The sequence below is a fragment of the Oryza sativa genome, chromosome 11 (assembly GCF_034140825.1).
Source record: "Oryza sativa Japonica Group chromosome 11, ASM3414082v1".
In the NCBI taxonomy this organism is placed as follows: Eukaryota; Viridiplantae; Streptophyta; class Magnoliopsida; order Poales; family Poaceae; genus Oryza; species Oryza sativa.
In genome coordinates, this window is record NC_089045.1 from 27,555,381 (window position 1) to 27,571,866 (window position 16,486).

Below are 16,486 nucleotides of genomic sequence, written 5' to 3' on the forward strand. Positions count from 1 at the left end.
AGCTCACAGCTCAGGATCGCCGCGAGATAATACACTCATTTTTTTTTTCTTTTTTTTTTTTGGCTTCGTTGCTGATGTATTTCTTTTGTTTTTGGGCGTGTTCGCCTGGTCTATACTAGTAGCTGCCGCAGTGGCTGCGGTTGCGACAGTCCAAACCGGCTGCAGTTTGCAGCCACGGCTGCGGCAGCCAGCACGTTCGAACAAAGTCCTTTATTTTTTGGGGAGAATAATTTTTTGTCGGGCGATTTAACTTTTAATACGTACTTTTGATCGTTAATTATTTTTTTCAAAATATATCGTCGGCAGCTATGAAATTATCATCATGCGAAAATACTTTCAAAATATACGGATACCATATGCCTAACACTGAAAATATATATTACAATTTGTTTCAAGTATTAGTCAAAATTTTCATTCGTGGACTTTGCGGGAAACATGGATGCCTCGTCTTTAAATTGGAGGAGTACCTTTTTTTATGACACTTTTGGAATCCATTGCTGACAAATATTTATAAATGAATGATATTATGACATCGATATCGAGAACTGTCATGTTTTATAGTGTAAATTTTGATACCTTTTAAAATCTAATGTATCGTGAGGTACCAAATTTACGAATGGTAATATAGTCCATAAATTATTTTCGCAATGTGCGATTGATTGTGGACTTGGAATTTTGTGAGGTGACAGATGTTGCAAGTGTCAAATTTTTTTCTTGAAAGGATCTAAATATTTGATTGCCATTAAGCGCATACACGTGCCCAAAGTGTGCAAAAACCAAATCCACCTCCTCTGTTTTCTAAACAAACAAACAATTCAGTGGAAACAGAGTTCGCATGGTGTAATCCCATCTTCCCAATTAACAGACGTAACAGACAATGTTTACCAGATAGCGTGCCTTGTTTGATTTTTCGTTCTTTACTACGGTAATACACAGCAAGGATTGAAATTGACGTGCGTATTCGTCTTGAGCAATAGATTTAACGAGTTAACCAACAAAAATGGAGATGTTAGTTGCGAACAGGCCACGAAACACATAATCCTGACAAGCTTCCAACAATTGCAGTTAGGCAGGTTTGATGGCGTAATTGCCACCATGTTATGGCTGCATGCATATGATGCCTCATGCTTCCATGCATGCAGAAAAATACTAAGGTAGAATTATGACGTTGAATTAATCTTAAATTCAGTCCTACGAGACACTGGTGATTGGTTCGATATGGAAATTAAATTTGGGATAAACAATATAGTAGAAAGTAGTAATGTTACCATGGGGAGCCATCCCTATTAATTGGGTCTTAACCCATGCTTCAAGGATGGGTTCATGTAAGAAGGCCCATCCTTAATAGGGTGATTCTTAACTCATGTTTTTAGGACCTATAAGAACAGACATGAACCACGGAGGTAGCTTCCCACTAGAAGGCTTCGACCACCATGCTAGATACATGTATATTTTTTTCTCCTTTACTGCCGCTTCTGAATTCAATTTGTTTTTGTTGTTTTTTTTATGTTGCTCGATCGCGCAGGTTTCTTGGTGGTGGCGGCGAGATGTTTGAGAAGAAGACGAGAAGTAGGGGGGTGGGTTGAGCGGAGGGGAGGCGGCAGGCGGCGGCGATGCTGGGTGGCGTCGGCAGCGTTGTAGATTTTTTAGATGATTTATAAATTTGTGAATGATTTTGTTGTTGAGTATGTTCATTCGATCTGTGATGTCTGATTTGTGAATCTGTAGATGTTTTTATTGTTGAGTATGTTTATCTGATCTCTGATGTCAATTTGATGTGAGGATTTGGGTATTTCAATATACAAGCAGCAAAAAACAATGAAAAAAACATCATTTAGTCTCGGTTGGTAACACCAACCGGTACTAAAGATGATAGCATCAGTCACATGGTGATACCATCTTTAGTTCTAATTAGTGTTACCAACAGGGGCTAAAAATGAATCTTTAGTCCCGGTTATTTCAACCGGGACTAAAAATTCTCATCTTGAGTCCTGGATTAAATATCCCGGTTACATGCCCGGGATTAAAGGAGGTTGCGAACCAGGACTCAAAATGGATTCTCCAGTAGTATACATGTTGAGAAGATTAGTGTAACATATGCCTCTGTAGATACATATCTAGAACAAGCTATGTTACTATCAAGCAGCAGAGATTTCATATCCAAAAATGGATTCTTAATTTAACCTATGTTTGTAGAGGAACCAACTAACAAACTTTTTTTCGTGCATGAGACCAAATTTGAACCCTGGACGGTAATTAACATTCCACTAGAAGGCATTTACCATCATGCACAAACACGTTCACAAGATTAACGTAATTAACGTGTCTGTGTATATACAGATCTACAGGCTACAGCTATTTATCTTTACTAGTAATATCAAGTAGAGGTTTCATCGATCTATGATGCAGAGGCCGGGGGTGCAATTTTAGTGGACCATTAATTATCCAAAACAGGAAAGAACAAATCCATGCAAGCAACCACTGGACCATTTAGCAAGTACTTCATCACAGATATTCATGAAGATGAAAAAGAAGCCTTGCAATCTTTCAGCCAAGCAAGAGTACTGCAATGCCTTTTGGTTGCATCTGATACATGAATTGTCCATTTGTGTGAACCGCATGACAAAAATAAAATGACTATAAATCTTGGTTTCATCTGCATATTCAAATGACTACAATCCAAAGTCCTGATTTCACCATATCAGTTATCTAATGCAGTAAGCCATAACATCAAGCATTTAACTACAGAAGATACGAACAAGCAAGGTACATACACCTATATAATGGATTCAGAAAAATCAAATCATCAATTCACCAACTCCCTTTCCCCGCTCCCGTGCCAAATCGTCCTTCTCAGTGAGCCGGTTATTAGATCAAGTTTAATAGTATAGCCAACTATTAGCTCCAATTCTTTTTATAGCTAATTTATAGCTCATTCGTACAATAGTTAGGTCCCGTTTGGCACAGCTCTAGCTCCCAACTCCAACTTACCTATAGCTGGAGCTGTGCCAAACGGTACAGATTCACTATTTTTTGGAGCGGAGTTGGGAGAGCTGCTCCACAAATTTGTACTACGGGGGTGGAGCTGGGTTTTTGCTGCTCCACATCTCCACTTTACCCCAAAAGACCCACTATCCTTTAAGTTTTTAGTCTATTTACATAAAAATGCCACTCAATTACCCCTTTCACACCCCTCACTCCCGTTCTCTCTCCTCCCCAACCCCTTTCACAGCAGCCGGCGACCGGCGGCGATGGCGTCGGAAGGCGTGCGGGCGGCGGCGGCGGCTGGCGGCGGCGTCGGCAGGCGCGCGGGCTGCAGCGGCGGCGTCGGCAGGCGTGCGGGCGGCGGAGTGGCGCGGCGGCCGCGTCGGCCGGCGCGCGGGCAGCGGCCGGGCGATGCGTGTGCGACGGAGGCCGCGGCGGCGGCAGGCGGTGCACGGGAGGGGCGTGGGCGGCTGGACCTGCGCGAGCGACGGTGCGACGCACGTGCGGCGGCCGCGGCAGCCTGTGGGCTGACCGCCGGCGGCGGGGGCGGGGGTGAGCGGCGGCGGCGGCGCGCGGGCTGAGCGCTGACGGCAGCGGCAGGCGGCGGCAGTGTGCGGGTTGAGCGGCGGCGGTAGTGGCAGGGCGACGCTAACTAGGTGTTCGATGAAATGCCTACAAGGAACGTGGTGGCGTGGAGCAAGCCAATCTAGCTAAACACTTTCACACTCACTTCAGCTCCTATAGGAGCTAGCTCTCACTAGAGTTGGAGTTGAAAGCTAGGAGTTGGAGTTTGTAACCCTACCAAACGGGGCCTTACATACTACACTATTAATACCTAGTCACACATGTCATACACACACTGTATCTTGAAGTCCGTGCTACAGCGCCTATAAATCTATAGCCCGCTACTCTTCTCTCTCATCATTTATCTCTTTAAAATATGTTTGTAGCTGGCTTATAGCCTGCTATTGTACATGCTTTTAGTAGTACCCTTGTGCTGGAGGTGCCGAAGAGGATGGACAGCCAGGCTCGCCATCGCTTACCAAAGCTACAGTGGAGAACCATTTTTATATAATGATATCGCTCAAGTGGTGAGGACGTATATGCATCTAAGGATAGAAGAAAGAACTTATAATAGGATACATCTGAATCCATTACTTGCTTTAATTAATTCGGAGCAATACTCTACATTCGTGGCTTAGTAGTGTAGAGAATTGTAGGCTCCTTCAATGAAGTTGTTGACTAAAAATTTATTGTAGGCGAAAGAGAACCTATTGCACTAAAAGTTTCCTTCTTGGTTTCATAGCATCTAAAAGTACCGACTCACTTTACCAACATCAAAAGTTACACTACTGTTTTTAGCATTCCCATCCCCTTAACTCTTTCAATCCGTTAGCTCACCAAACTCTTTACTAGCAATCCGTGAGAGGTTTGGAAATATATCAATCTGCTACATACGAACTGGCCATATATATACGATCTCATGCGCCCGCCATTCAGAAATCGAAAGGATGAACCATGTATTGAAGGATGAATGAGAGGGCCAGGAGGAGGAGAGGAGAAAGTGGACAAGGAAGAGGAGTCGAGGAAATCGAGGAAGAAGTTGGTAATTCATTTTTTTTTTAAACACAGTACAAGCACTCACCCACTTCTATGAATGCACACACACATCCTATCACTATAAGCACTTCCGTAAGACTGGATATATTTTAAGGTTGACGAAGTCACCACTAAAAGAATAATTAACTATAAATATGAGTACCCGTGTTAAGTATTCTACCGAAATAACTTAAATATAAATAAATAAAAATATAGAATATCACACAGTTGTTTGGATGGAATGCTACAAACAGTAACAATGCAACTTCCGATGCTACTAAAGTGAAGGGATACTTTTTGTATAAAATGGAATAAAATTAAACCCTTGAGCTCGATCGAGAGCTAATTCCAACAACAACAAAAAAATATTATAAAGGTTCAGCAATCTGCTCTTGAATTTTCCTGCTATCTCTTTTAGAGATATATATTGGTGTTAAAGTTACCTCTTTACTCTTGCTATAAGGTGTGTATACAACCAGTCTAAATTTTTTACCACTCATATTCTCTCCAAGAATAGGACAAAACATAATTAACTCAAATATATCGTATTAAATATTTATATTCTCCTAGTTAACGTGAATATATATATCGCATTAAATATTTAGGTCCTAGTAGTTAATTCAAATATATATCCTATTAATGATTTAGATTGATACACCCTATACTTATAAATAAGCATTAATTGACGCCAACCAAAAACTGCATTTTAGAACTAGTATATATAGATGATATCAGCGACGTTAATCTCACATTCTGAACATAGAGTACTATCCCACCAAAACCATTCGATCGAAGCCATTTCAAGATCAGCTACAGTACCAGAATCAAGATGGCAGCAAAATTTTCTTCAGTCATCTGCAAGGTCCTCCTCATAGTTGTCACCATGGTTGCCCTTCTCTTCTCCTCTGGTAATTAATCAAGCTTATCTTTTCCATAACCCTAATTGATCTGGCTAGTTTTCTATGGATCAGATTTAATTTTCTAGATCAAATATATACAAAAACATGATTAACTATATTATTCTTAGGTGCTGTGTGTCAAATGAGCTAACCATGGATGCATGCACCGGTCAATGATAATGCAGGTTTAGCCGATGACGGTCCTGGGTACGAGTATTGCTTCCTAAAGTGCATCGACGAATGCAACCAAACCTGTAAGTCGAGTGGTTACACCCATGGAGGCGACTGCAACACTGGACCCTGTTGCTGCCTTTGGTAGTAGTGTAGTAGTGCTCATGAAAAATCAATGGATTAATGGAATATGTTTCATTACTTCCATTCATGTAAACATGATTACTGCTTGATGTGATGGCTATTGGTGAACTGAAATAAAATGCGAATGTTTTTAGTTGATGCATATGATGTGAGCTACTGAAAACTACATATACAGTAGTGCTTAATAGAGTGGAAAGGTACTATGTTTGACACTTTGACTCATGACACAATCACCTTTTGTTGTTATTCGTTAGACATCAAGTTGTCCACCGTTTTTGTAATTGTTGTACTGCAAGGGGATGGATTACCACCACGGAGGCGACTGCAACACGGGTCATTCTGCTGCTTGTGGTAGTGTAGTTACCGTGTTCATGAAAAATTAATGGATTAATGGGACGTTTCATTATTCCATTCATGTCCCCAATTAATTGATTTGGATCACCATTTATGCCCGCAATAAAAAACATTCGATGTCATGGCTAATTAATGAATCCAAATAAAGTCAAAATTAATGATTTTATTTGATGCATGCATCACTACAGAACACCTAATAGAGAACTCTTCCGTCCGCTCGATCCTTCACACGGGTCTAAAATTAAAAACTCGCATCAACATAAGTGAGCCGATCGAACCGAGCCGACTAGGAGCTTCTAGAAAAGAGGAGGCCGCTACTGCAAAAGGGAGAGGCCACTCCAGAAAAGTCGTCTTCTCCCTCCCTCTGCCGCTTTCTCCACCCTCCGCTCCACTCCTCTGACATTATCTCACCCTTTAGGCCTTCAATCGCTACCTCCATCTCCAACTCGGGCGTATGGCTGCCACTCTGTATCGCCGTCTTCCTCTCACCTACACGGTAGCCACACCGGACCTCCCCCCTCCCCGTCACCTCCTTCGTCGCACTGCAGACGAGAGGGACGAGGGAGCGAGAGGAGGCGGCATCAAGTTTGTTGGATCTAGCTCCCGCCACACCATCGTACCTTCTCCCTAACTGTGCTGTCGCTGTACTTTCTACACGACTGCTCCGCCGATGCATCCGCATTAATTGGCAAAAAAAATAGTGGTCATTTTCCATACGAACCCCTAGGATATAATATGATGTATTGATGTTGATCATGGATAGGGCTGCTGCCTATAGTAGCGATCCTAGCCTTGCTTATTATTAACTGATCGTAGTTCACAGGTCTAGATTAATTAGCGCCTGTGAAGCAGCCGAAGAATATTTTACATAAGCCCTTCACTTCATTCATATTTCCACTACAATGTTTCACGGTGTCTGCTGTCCTCAGCTTCAACGAACGTACGTGGCACGGGTGAAAAATGTGTAACACTTAATTCATACTCTCTCCATTCCATAATATAAGACGCACGCGCATTTCAAAATTCAAACTTTAAAACATTTGACCACTATTTAGTATAATATAAAATAAATTTTATTTGTTAAAAATTATATCATTAGATTGAGATTTACATTTACTTTCATATGGTAATAATTTTGTTGCTACAAACCTTATAGTATATGAGAAATTATAAGCTAAATATTAGTTTTGGAGACCGGACCAACTTTAACCATGTCTTATATTATGGGATGGAGGGAGTATCAAATTAACACTGAAATTGTTTCCTGATTGAAGTTATATAGTAAGATCCGTAGATCCATGGATAAAATTGCTACCCACTGTAGTGATCCAAACCTGGCTTGTTATTAACGGTCAGTCAAAGTGTATTTTCGCATAAGCCCTTCACTTTGTTCATATTGACAATAACAAAATGTTTCGTGACTGAAGTTTCTCAGTGTTCATATTAAACATTATCATCCCTTCATATTTTTCTTTCACAGTAATTGACCTGGTTTCTCAGTGGTCAACGACATTTTACCATTGTGTAAAAACCTAGAAACATTATACTTGGTTGTTTAGTAACATAGGAAGTTTATGTGGGTGAGGGCCATTTTAAGTCTTGTCGCTCCAATAATGATGCCATCGAGTTAGCCTTTAGTACGAGTAGGTCTGCTTAACTTGTAGAGCGGACTGATGCAGAATTTGGAGGTGGGATGCTAAAGAGGGTCTCTATTGGTGCACAAGTGCATTTCCTAGATCATCTGTAACTCACATGCGCCGCATTTTCACCTAAGATGGATGAACAGTCTGTGTTCTCTCTCATCAGTTTTGTTTCTAACTAACACAGGATAACATGTCTCTCGTCCATCTCTAATGACATTGCCACGGCTGCTTCGCCGTGCCACCCTCTTCCCCCACCCACCCTAATTGGTCGGTGCCATTTCCCCTGCCGCTGACCCCGGGCCATCGTCCTCTCCCATTAGCGGCCGATAGTTCCGCCGTTGCTTCACCATGACCACCACCGTTCAGCCGCTAGCCTGACCATCTCTCTAAACCCTTGGGAATAACCTGACTTTCCCCTCCGAGTGCCTTCCTCCCTCCCACCCATTCTTAGCCAGAAAATCTAACTTGACGGCTGCTGAAATCATTTTGCATGCTCCCACTCACCCTGACCTGCAACCCTAAGCCGGCAGCTATTCAATCCATTTGTGCATCCATCACACGAAAATGTATGGGCATTGAGTGCTAACGTTGTATGTGAAAGCGGACTAATGTGGATTTTAGAGCTAGGTGTTATTCTTCGAATTTACTATATATAACTGAAGCTCTAAATCTTGATATCAAATTAGAAGTAATAAATACAATTATATCAGAATGTGGATACCAAATTAGAAGTAATGAATACAGTTCTATTAGATAAGTCTAATTAAAATCTGGAGCTGTAAATCTTGATATCAAAATAGAAGTAGTAATAAAGACAGATAATTCAATCCAAATCTGAAGTATGTCAAATTAGAAGTAATAAAATACAATTCTGTCAGATAAGCTCATTCCGATCCTATGTATACAGTGACCGAGAGTTCGTACAACTCATCCCAAATTAAGCCATTGTGACCCATTTCAAAAATACAAACAGCTAGCTAGAGCGCAAGATCGAGATGGCAGCAAAGTTTTCATCAGTCATCTTTGGAGTCCTCATCTTTGTGGCCATAGCTGCCACCCTGTTCTCCACTGGTAATAATCACCTTGTCTCGTTTATTCAAGCATTTCCTCTTATCTGTAGCGACCGATATATACAGTTTTTTCATACAAGATGACATAAAGTTTATGTTGTATTTTTATACTGACACTCGAGCTAATCATGGAATGTCCTTGCTGAACAATTCAGGTTTAGCAAGGCCACCACCGGCTGGGTATGAGTTTTGCTTCCTGAAGTGCATCGATGACTGTGACCAAACCTGTAGGTCGAGTGGTTACACCCATGGAGGAGACTGCAACACTGGACCCTGTTGCTGCCTTTGGTAGTGTAGTAGTGCTCATGAAAAAAATCAATGGATTAATGGAATGTTTCATTACTCCTTTGTACGCAATTGATGTAATGGCTATCAGCTCAAGTGAAATAAAATGGGGATGTTTTTAATTGATGCATGATGTGAGCTAGTGAAAAATGATATGTAACGTCCCGCCTCTCTCCCAAGCCGAGCCTACTTACATCTAGCAGCTTTCATAGATCATAAACTGTCCTTACAGACCAACATTCTGCACACTTTGTCCTCACTCGTGCGGACAATTTTCCAGGCCGAGCCTACTTATATCTAGCAGCTTTCATAGATCATAAACTGTCCTTCTAGCAGCTTTCATAGATCATAAACTGTCCTTACAGACCAACATTCTGCACACTTTGTCCTCACTCGTGCGGACAATTTTCCGATCGGTCACCTATCCTGAAATTGCTCTAGGCTAAGCACGCTTAACCTCAGAGTTCTTTCGACATCGGCTACCGAAAAAGAAGTTGCAACTTATTGATATGAGTATTCTATTTATCCTATTAAGCCCTGGGCCGGGATGTTACATTCTACATTCGTCCTATGTCGCTTTAACTTTTTGCTTACAACGTTTGACCATTCGTCTTATTTTAAAAATTAGTGCAAATATAAAAAGATAAGTCATACTTAAAGTACTTTTGGTAATAAAGTGATGGTTTCTCCACCAGTGGTAACCCCACACGAAACCCTAACGACCTAGAGGCTATCGAAATCTGTTCACACGCTCCCGCCCACCCCCACTTATAACCCTAACTCTGCGATTGTCGAAATCCGTCAGTCTGCTCATCGTGCGTGTACGCTCGCGGAATTATGCGAGAACGGAGTAATGCTGATTTATGAGGTTGGATTGTTTTTGAGCCATGATGTTATACAATATTATTCTCTAAATCTACTGTAACTGCAGCTCTAAATCTGGATATCGAATAAGAAGCAATAAATACAATTCTATCAGATATGTTCAATCCAAATCTATAGTTATAAATGTGGATATGAAATCCGAGTGATAGTACAATTCTATCAGACAACTTCAATCCAAATCTTCAGGATATCAAATTATAAATATTTTATACAATTCTATGAGATAAGACCAATCTGACCCGCCCCTATATATATACTCTGTACTGACAGTACATACAACTCCACCCAAATTACACCATTTTAACCCATTTCAAGAATCCAAACAGCCAGCGACAGTGCCAGAATTAATCAAGATGACACAAAAGTTTTCATCAGTCATCTTTGGAGTCCTCATCTTTGTGGCCATAGCTGCCACCCTCTTCTCCACTGGTAATCAACTCTGTCACATTCAAACCCCCCAGATCTGATAATTAAGCATTTCCTCTGATATGTAGAGATCGATATATTCAGATATCCTTTACAAGATGAACAAAGTTTAGCATGATCAATTAACTTTTTAGGCTGTGTCACTCGAGCTAATCATGCTGTGTCCTTGCTGAATAATGCAGGTTTAGCCCAAGGTGGCCCTGCCTACGAGTATTGCCTTCTGAAGTGCATTGACAGGTGTGACGAATTCTGCAAGACGATGGAGTACCCCAATGGAGGCGACTGCAATACTGGACCCTGTTGCTGCCTGTGGTAGTGTAGTTGTAGTGCTCATGAAAAATTAATGGAGTATTAGAATGTTTCACTACTCCATTCTTGTACAGAATGATAGGCTGCTTGCTGTGATGGTTACAAGTGAACGGAAATAATTAAAATGGAAATGTATTTTGTTCATAAATGGAAATAGTGCTTGATAGCAGTATTGTTTAGATGATTTTGTAGATAAAGCATATTGTTTAAGTTTATTATTAGCCTAGCGGGAGGGGTGTTTAGTTTTGACCATAAGGTTCCGTATTTGACATTTCAACTCCTGACACCGTTACATTTTCTCTTAATTATTCGGCATCAAGTTATTTTTTGGTTGTCCTTTGTTTTTTTAAAAAATATTTGTATGGTTGTCTTCTAAAATAGCTCTAGCGGTGAAGATGCCTTGATTGGTGATGAAGATTGCAGCACATAAGGATGCAAGTAGACAGTTTCGTTACCCGCATAAAAACCCACTTGCTAGTTTACTTCTCATATGGTAGTAAAAAAATTAGAAGAAAAAATAAACTATAAGTGACATAAGCGGGCAAAAAAAACCTGCTTGCCCTGTCCCGCTTGTATCCCCAGCAGCACATGGTTATCCTGGAGTCTCAACGACAAGAGCCTTGGGATAACACATGTATAATTAGGCCGACCGATCTACTTTATTTAATGGGTTGATTCGTTCTTAGATGGCTAGCAATAATAAGACTTTGATTTGCTAGATTATAACTTCTAGCAATAAAAAGGTGGAACCGTACCTGGAGCTCCGACCTCCTAAGCTGAAATAATCAAAGAATTAATCAGGATAGGATGGCACGAATCTTATAGCATCGAAGCACGAATCTTGGCAGCCGGGATAGTCCGATAGCGCCCAAGCGGATAGAGCAGTTGCTACAGGCTAGTTCGTCAGTCTTTTCCTCCTCAAATCCTCCATGGCGGAGGAGAGGGATTAGCCACAGTGCGGCGCGGAGGACGACGGCGATGTCGATGCCCACCTTCCACCTCGCCCCCGACCTCGCCGTCTCCCGCCTCTGCTTCGGTCAGCCTGCCCCCCAGACCACCCTCCTCCTCTCTCTCTCCCGCGGTTTTCTTCTGACTCAGCGGCCGTGTGTTGAAGGGACGATGACGATGGGGGAGCAGAGCCGGCTGCCGGAGTCGCTCCGCCTCCTCGACGCCGCATTCGACGCCGGCGTCAACTTCTTCGACTCCGCCGAGATGTACTACTACGCTCCACTTCTCATCCTGCCCCCCCCCCCCTCATCTTTTCCTCTTTTCCAAGAAACACCCCTGGATAAATTATCGGAGGGGCTTTTATGCAAAATGTCTTCCAGGTACCCGGTCCCACAGCGCAGTGAGACGCACGGGCGCAGCGAGGAGTTCCTCGGCCGCTGGCTGCGGGCCCGCCGGGCCCCACGTGACAGCGTCGTGCTCGCCACTAAGGTCAACGGTGGTCAAAGCTTCTTCCACACTTCACAGCTTCACTGGCTCACTCACTGAGGTCGACTGAATTATCGTTTTCTTGCTGTGTTTTGGTGATGCTGCGTTGGTGGGATAGGTCGCCGGGCCGTCCGGGGAGATGACGTGGATCCGCGGCGGGCCGGCGTCGCTCGATTCGCGGAACATCGCGGAGGCGATTGATGGAAGGTTGGTCGATTGGAATGCCGTTCTTTCTTCCCAATTCTAGTGCTGTTATTCTGGTCAGAACTTCAGAACTCTGATGCTTTGATGGTCTCTGTTAGTCGACCTGTTTGTGTGAGTCTGATGCTGATTAGTGCTATAAAAGCTAATCCTTGTTGCATGAATATACTTGATGCTGATGTACGAGTTGTCTAGTTCAATCGTGGCAATGTGAATTCTTTCACAGTTCCTGTGTTTTCTGTAGTTGTATGTTGTATAGATATTTCTGTTGATATCTGAGTGACCGAGTGTACCTTGTGTTGATTGGGATATGGTGCAGTTTGCGCAGGCTGGGAGTGGATTACATTGATCTTTACCAGATACATTGGCCTGATCGGTCTGTGGAACATGGTTTCATGCCTATAACTGTGATACAGTTTCGCAGTGTTGCCATCTTGCGTTTCTGCGCATCATTGACTTTTAATAAGGGATGTTGTGCACTTGTGCCTGCAGCTATGTCCCGATGTTTGGAGAGACAGAATATGATCCAAGCCATCAGTATATGTCTGTTCCAATGGAAGAGCAGCTACTGGCTCTTGGAAGAGCCATAGACGCTGGCAAGGTTTGTTGCAAGGGTGTTTGCGTTTCATTGTTATGACAAATGTTTACTTATGGCCAGCAAGTTTATTCATTGCTGATGTTAGATTAGGTACATTGGCCTTAGCAATGAAACACCATATGGGTTGATGAAGTTCCTTCAACTGAGTAGAGATTCCCAGCTGCACTCCAAGATACTGACAGTGCAAGTAAGTGTTACGCCGTTTTTTTTTCTGATTCTATAATTCATCGTATTTAGTATCAGCACATGCTCATACCTTTTTTGGCAATTCTTTTGCAGAACTCATATAACCTGCTATGTCGAAATTTTGATGCTGGGCTAGCTGAATGCTGCCACCATGAGAGGTATCTGTTATATAGTCCTGAAATTGGCTGTTATCTTTAGCTTGGTACATTTACAACTGAAAAGTACTTCCTTCTCAGCATGTAACCCTGTGAAATGATGTTAAATTTGCAAAATGTACTCGTCACTTGCTTTTCTATATACAAACTTACAATTCTGCAAACTGATACTGAAGTTTCCTTGCTGCACTATGAAAAATGCAGAATCAACTTGCTAGCTTACAGCCCAATGGCCATGGGTATACTTTCAGGGAAGTATTACTCATCGGATGATGGCGGCCCACCAGATGCAAGAATGAATCTTTTCAAAGGTCTGAACTCTGAAGTTGCACATACTACTTGCATCTTTATATCTGTTTTGCACCACAGCATCATAATTGTTCCTCCTGCTTTCCAGGGAGATACTCTGAGGGTGAATCCAGATATAATCTTCAGAACCCCAAAATGAAAGCTGCTGTGAAGGTGATCTGGTGATTTATATCTTGTCATCGTAAATTAACTCAGTGCTTACACTGCATTCCTTATAAATTAACTCAGGAATACGTAAAAATTTCTGCTAAGCATGGGATTTCGCCAGCGATTCTAGCAGTTGGTATGTCAACTCATCATTTTTGTAACATTTGAAGTTGCTTTCCCTTACTGTTGCTTTCATATCCCTGTCTCTCAATATTGCTTTCAGCGTTTGTTCTGAGGCACCCCCTTGTGTCATCGGCTGTTTTCGGCGCGACAGAAATTTCGCAACTTACAGAAGTTCTTCAGGCCACCAGGATCCATCTCTCTGAGGAGATTGTTGCAGAGATCAATGAAGTTCATGCAAGATATCCCAACCCTTGCCCATAAGAAGTTCAGAACAGAACACAGTAGTCAGATCTTCTCTTTGTCTTTCTTGTTCTGTAGATTGCAAATTTGCAATGTCATATGATCATCAGTGAGTAACAGTTAGCAGTTTTGCCAAGGATGAGTTATTCAACTTGTCCTATTGTTGTTGCCAATGCCAACAAGTGATTATCTGATAAATTGCATTATCTCCAGTCTTATTTTCCTTCTGCTCACAAGCACAATAACTGCTAATTAAGAATGCAAACTGGATACAATGAAATTAAAGAGACAACTTGTACTGTGGCAAAATCATGATTTGCTCATTTAATTTGGGCCAGCCCAACCTGAAACATTTTTTATTTTTCTGAATTGTGAGGGCCATTGCACCGACAATGTACTGGACCATGTACAGCGATCGGTACGGAAAACAGAAACGTCCAGCCTTGCCAAGATATGACGGATCAACTGTACTTTTGTTCGTTTCCTTCAATCTTGTCGCAAATTCAAATCCACCAGATAATTATTATCACAAAATAATAATGCAGATTCACTAATAATTAAATGCATTGCCAGATCGGCTACAGTTTATAACTATTTAAGCACACGAGCATCTCTCATTCCGTGTCAGTCATCAGTGTTCGCCATGGCAAGCAGCAGCAAGCTCTCCTCGGCGTTCGCGCTCGCCGTCGTCGTCCTGCTGCTCGCCGGCGGGGTGATGCCGGCGGCGGAGGCGGCGTCGGCGCACCTGCACTTCTTCATGCACGACACGCTGACGGGGGCGGCGCCGACGGCGGTGCAGGTGGTGAACGGTCCGCGGAGCCACTTCGGCGACACGATCGTGATCGACGACGTGCTGACGGCGGCGGCGAGCCGGTCGTCGGCGGCGGTGGGGCGGGCCAAGGGGCAGTACGTGTGGGCGTCGTCGGGGAACCCGGAGCTGCTGGTGACCATGGAGGTGGTGCTGACGTCGGGGCCGTTCGCCGGCAGCTCGGTCACCGTCGTCGGGAGGGACGACATCGCGGCGCCGGTGAGGGAGCTGTCGGTGGTCGGCGGCACGGGGGAGTTCAGGATGGCGTCCGGCTACGTCCTCTGGAAGACGGTCAGCCTCGACCACCCCAACGCCATCCTCGAGCTCGACGTCTACGTCAACCCCTGAGATCGCCGCCGCCGCCGCCGGCCACCGTGTGCTTGCTTCCGGCGTACGTGGTGGTGGCATGACGTGGCGTGTGCCAGCACACGACACATGTCGCAGCTGCCACGGATGCTACACTACCTTACACTATACTACTATACTATACTAGTACTGCCACCCAGCCAGTGACGAATAATATGGACAAGTCCATTCCATGTGTTGTTAGTTGTTACCGTGGCGTGTAATAATTCATGAGATTTGTCAATTATCAACTTCCATTCCAGATCAATAGTACAATTATTCATCAAAAAAATGAGAATTATAAAAGTAACATGAATGCTGTAATAGCTCAGTTGGTTAGAGCGTGTGGCTGTTAACCACAAGGTCGGAGGTTCAAGCCCTCCTTCTAGCGCTTACTTTGTTCTTTTTTCCCACTACATAAAAACTTTACTTTTTAAAATCTCTACCTTTTCACTTCATACACTTTTTTAATAATAAAAATACACTTCATACACTTTTTCAAAATCTCCACCTTAGTTTTTAAAATCTCTACCTTTTCACTTCATACACATTTCTAAAATAAAAATACACTTCATTCATTTTTTTAAAACTACAAAAATACACTTCTTACACTTTGTCAAAATCTCCACCTTACTTTTTAAAATTTCTACCTTTTCACTTCATACACTTTCCTAAAATAAAAATACACTTCATTCATTTTTTTTAAATCTCTACCTTTCCACTTCATACACTTTTTTAAAAATAAAAATACACTTCATACACTTTTTCAAAATCTCCACCTTTTCACTTCATACACTTTTTAAAAATAAAAATACAATTTTTTCAGAGTTACATCATGGGGACTTTTTTTAATCCATGTTTGAAGATGGAGCCACTCCTGAGCTCAGGAATATTATCTTGTTCTTGGAAAATGTAAGGTCTCTTAAATTACTCGGCAGTCTTCCAAGATTGATGGAGCTTGAGCTGAATGGCAGCAACAAGCATGTCCTCCTTCCATTGTTGAAGGAAAGTGCCAATCGAATTGCCAAGGTCATTCTTTGTAATTTAGGAGAGGAATTTGGGGATTTTCCACAGTTCATTGATCTACCCCTGAAGGGGAAATATAAATATGTACAAAAGAGATGCGAAAATACTAAACTACCCCTAATATCTTAACACCCCCACTCAAAT

At 42.5% G+C, this 16,486-nt stretch overlaps 2 protein-coding genes, 1 long non-coding RNA gene and 1 other non-coding gene across 5 annotated transcripts; all 4 read left to right on the forward strand.

Moving 5' to 3' along the window:
- Nucleotides 1–5,334: 5,334 nt before the first annotated feature.
- Nucleotides 5,335–5,929, forward strand: LOC112936872 (uncharacterized). Its single transcript, XR_003239293.2, has 2 exons — nt 5,335–5,492; nt 5,669–5,929. It is a non-coding gene; the product is annotated as an uncharacterized lncRNA (long non-coding RNA).
- Nucleotides 5,930–11,620: 5,691 nt separating this feature from the next.
- On the forward strand, nt 11,621–14,375 carry LOC4351019 (uncharacterized). Of its 2 annotated transcripts, XM_015760159.3 has the most exons (12): nt 11,621–11,806; nt 11,885–11,984; nt 12,099–12,207; nt 12,323–12,411; nt 12,725–12,781; nt 12,898–13,006; nt 13,089–13,190; nt 13,283–13,347; nt 13,549–13,655; nt 13,742–13,806; nt 13,882–13,936; nt 14,024–14,375. In XM_015760159.3, the coding sequence occupies exons 1-12, from the start codon at nt 11,749–11,751 to the stop codon at nt 14,182–14,184; spliced, it is 1,077 nt and encodes a 358-aa protein (XP_015615645.1). In that variant the 5' UTR covers nt 11,621–11,748; the 3' UTR covers nt 14,185–14,375. The 2 variants fall into 2 exon arrangements, with proteins under 2 accessions (XP_015615645.1, XP_015615646.1); XM_015760160.3 differs by lacking the exon at nt 12,725–12,781.
- A 284-nt stretch (nt 14,376–14,659) lies between these two features.
- On the forward strand, nt 14,660–15,759 carry LOC9266169 (dirigent protein 21). The gene has a single exon (XM_015760433.3). The coding sequence runs from the start codon at nt 14,807–14,809 to the stop codon at nt 15,317–15,319; it is 513 nt and encodes a 170-aa protein (XP_015615919.1). The 5' UTR covers nt 14,660–14,806; the 3' UTR covers nt 15,320–15,759.
- Nucleotides 15,634–15,707, forward strand: TRNAN-GUU (transfer RNA asparagine (anticodon GUU)). The gene has a single exon. It is a non-coding gene; the product is annotated as a tRNA-Asn (tRNA).
- Nucleotides 15,760–16,486: the final 727 nt, after the last annotated feature.

What these genes read in the sequence shown, in the direction of transcription:
- LOC4351019 (XM_015760159.3), top strand. Translation starts at nt 11,749, where the DNA reads ATGTCGATGCCCACCTTCCACCTCGCCCCCGACCTCGCCGTCTCCCGC. An exon ending in AAGAATGAATCTTTTCAAAG is followed by an intron (nt 13,656 to 13,741) that starts GTCTGAACTCTG and finishes CCTGCTTTCCAG; the next exon opens with GGAGATACTCTGAGGGTGAA. An exon ending in GCCAGCGATTCTAGCAGTTG is followed by an intron (nt 13,937 to 14,023) that starts GTATGTCAACTC and finishes TATTGCTTTCAG; the next exon opens with CGTTTGTTCTGAGGCACCCC.
- LOC9266169 (XM_015760433.3), top strand. Translation starts at nt 14,807, where the DNA reads ATGGCAAGCAGCAGCAAGCTCTCCTCGGCGTTCGCGCTCGCCGTCGTC.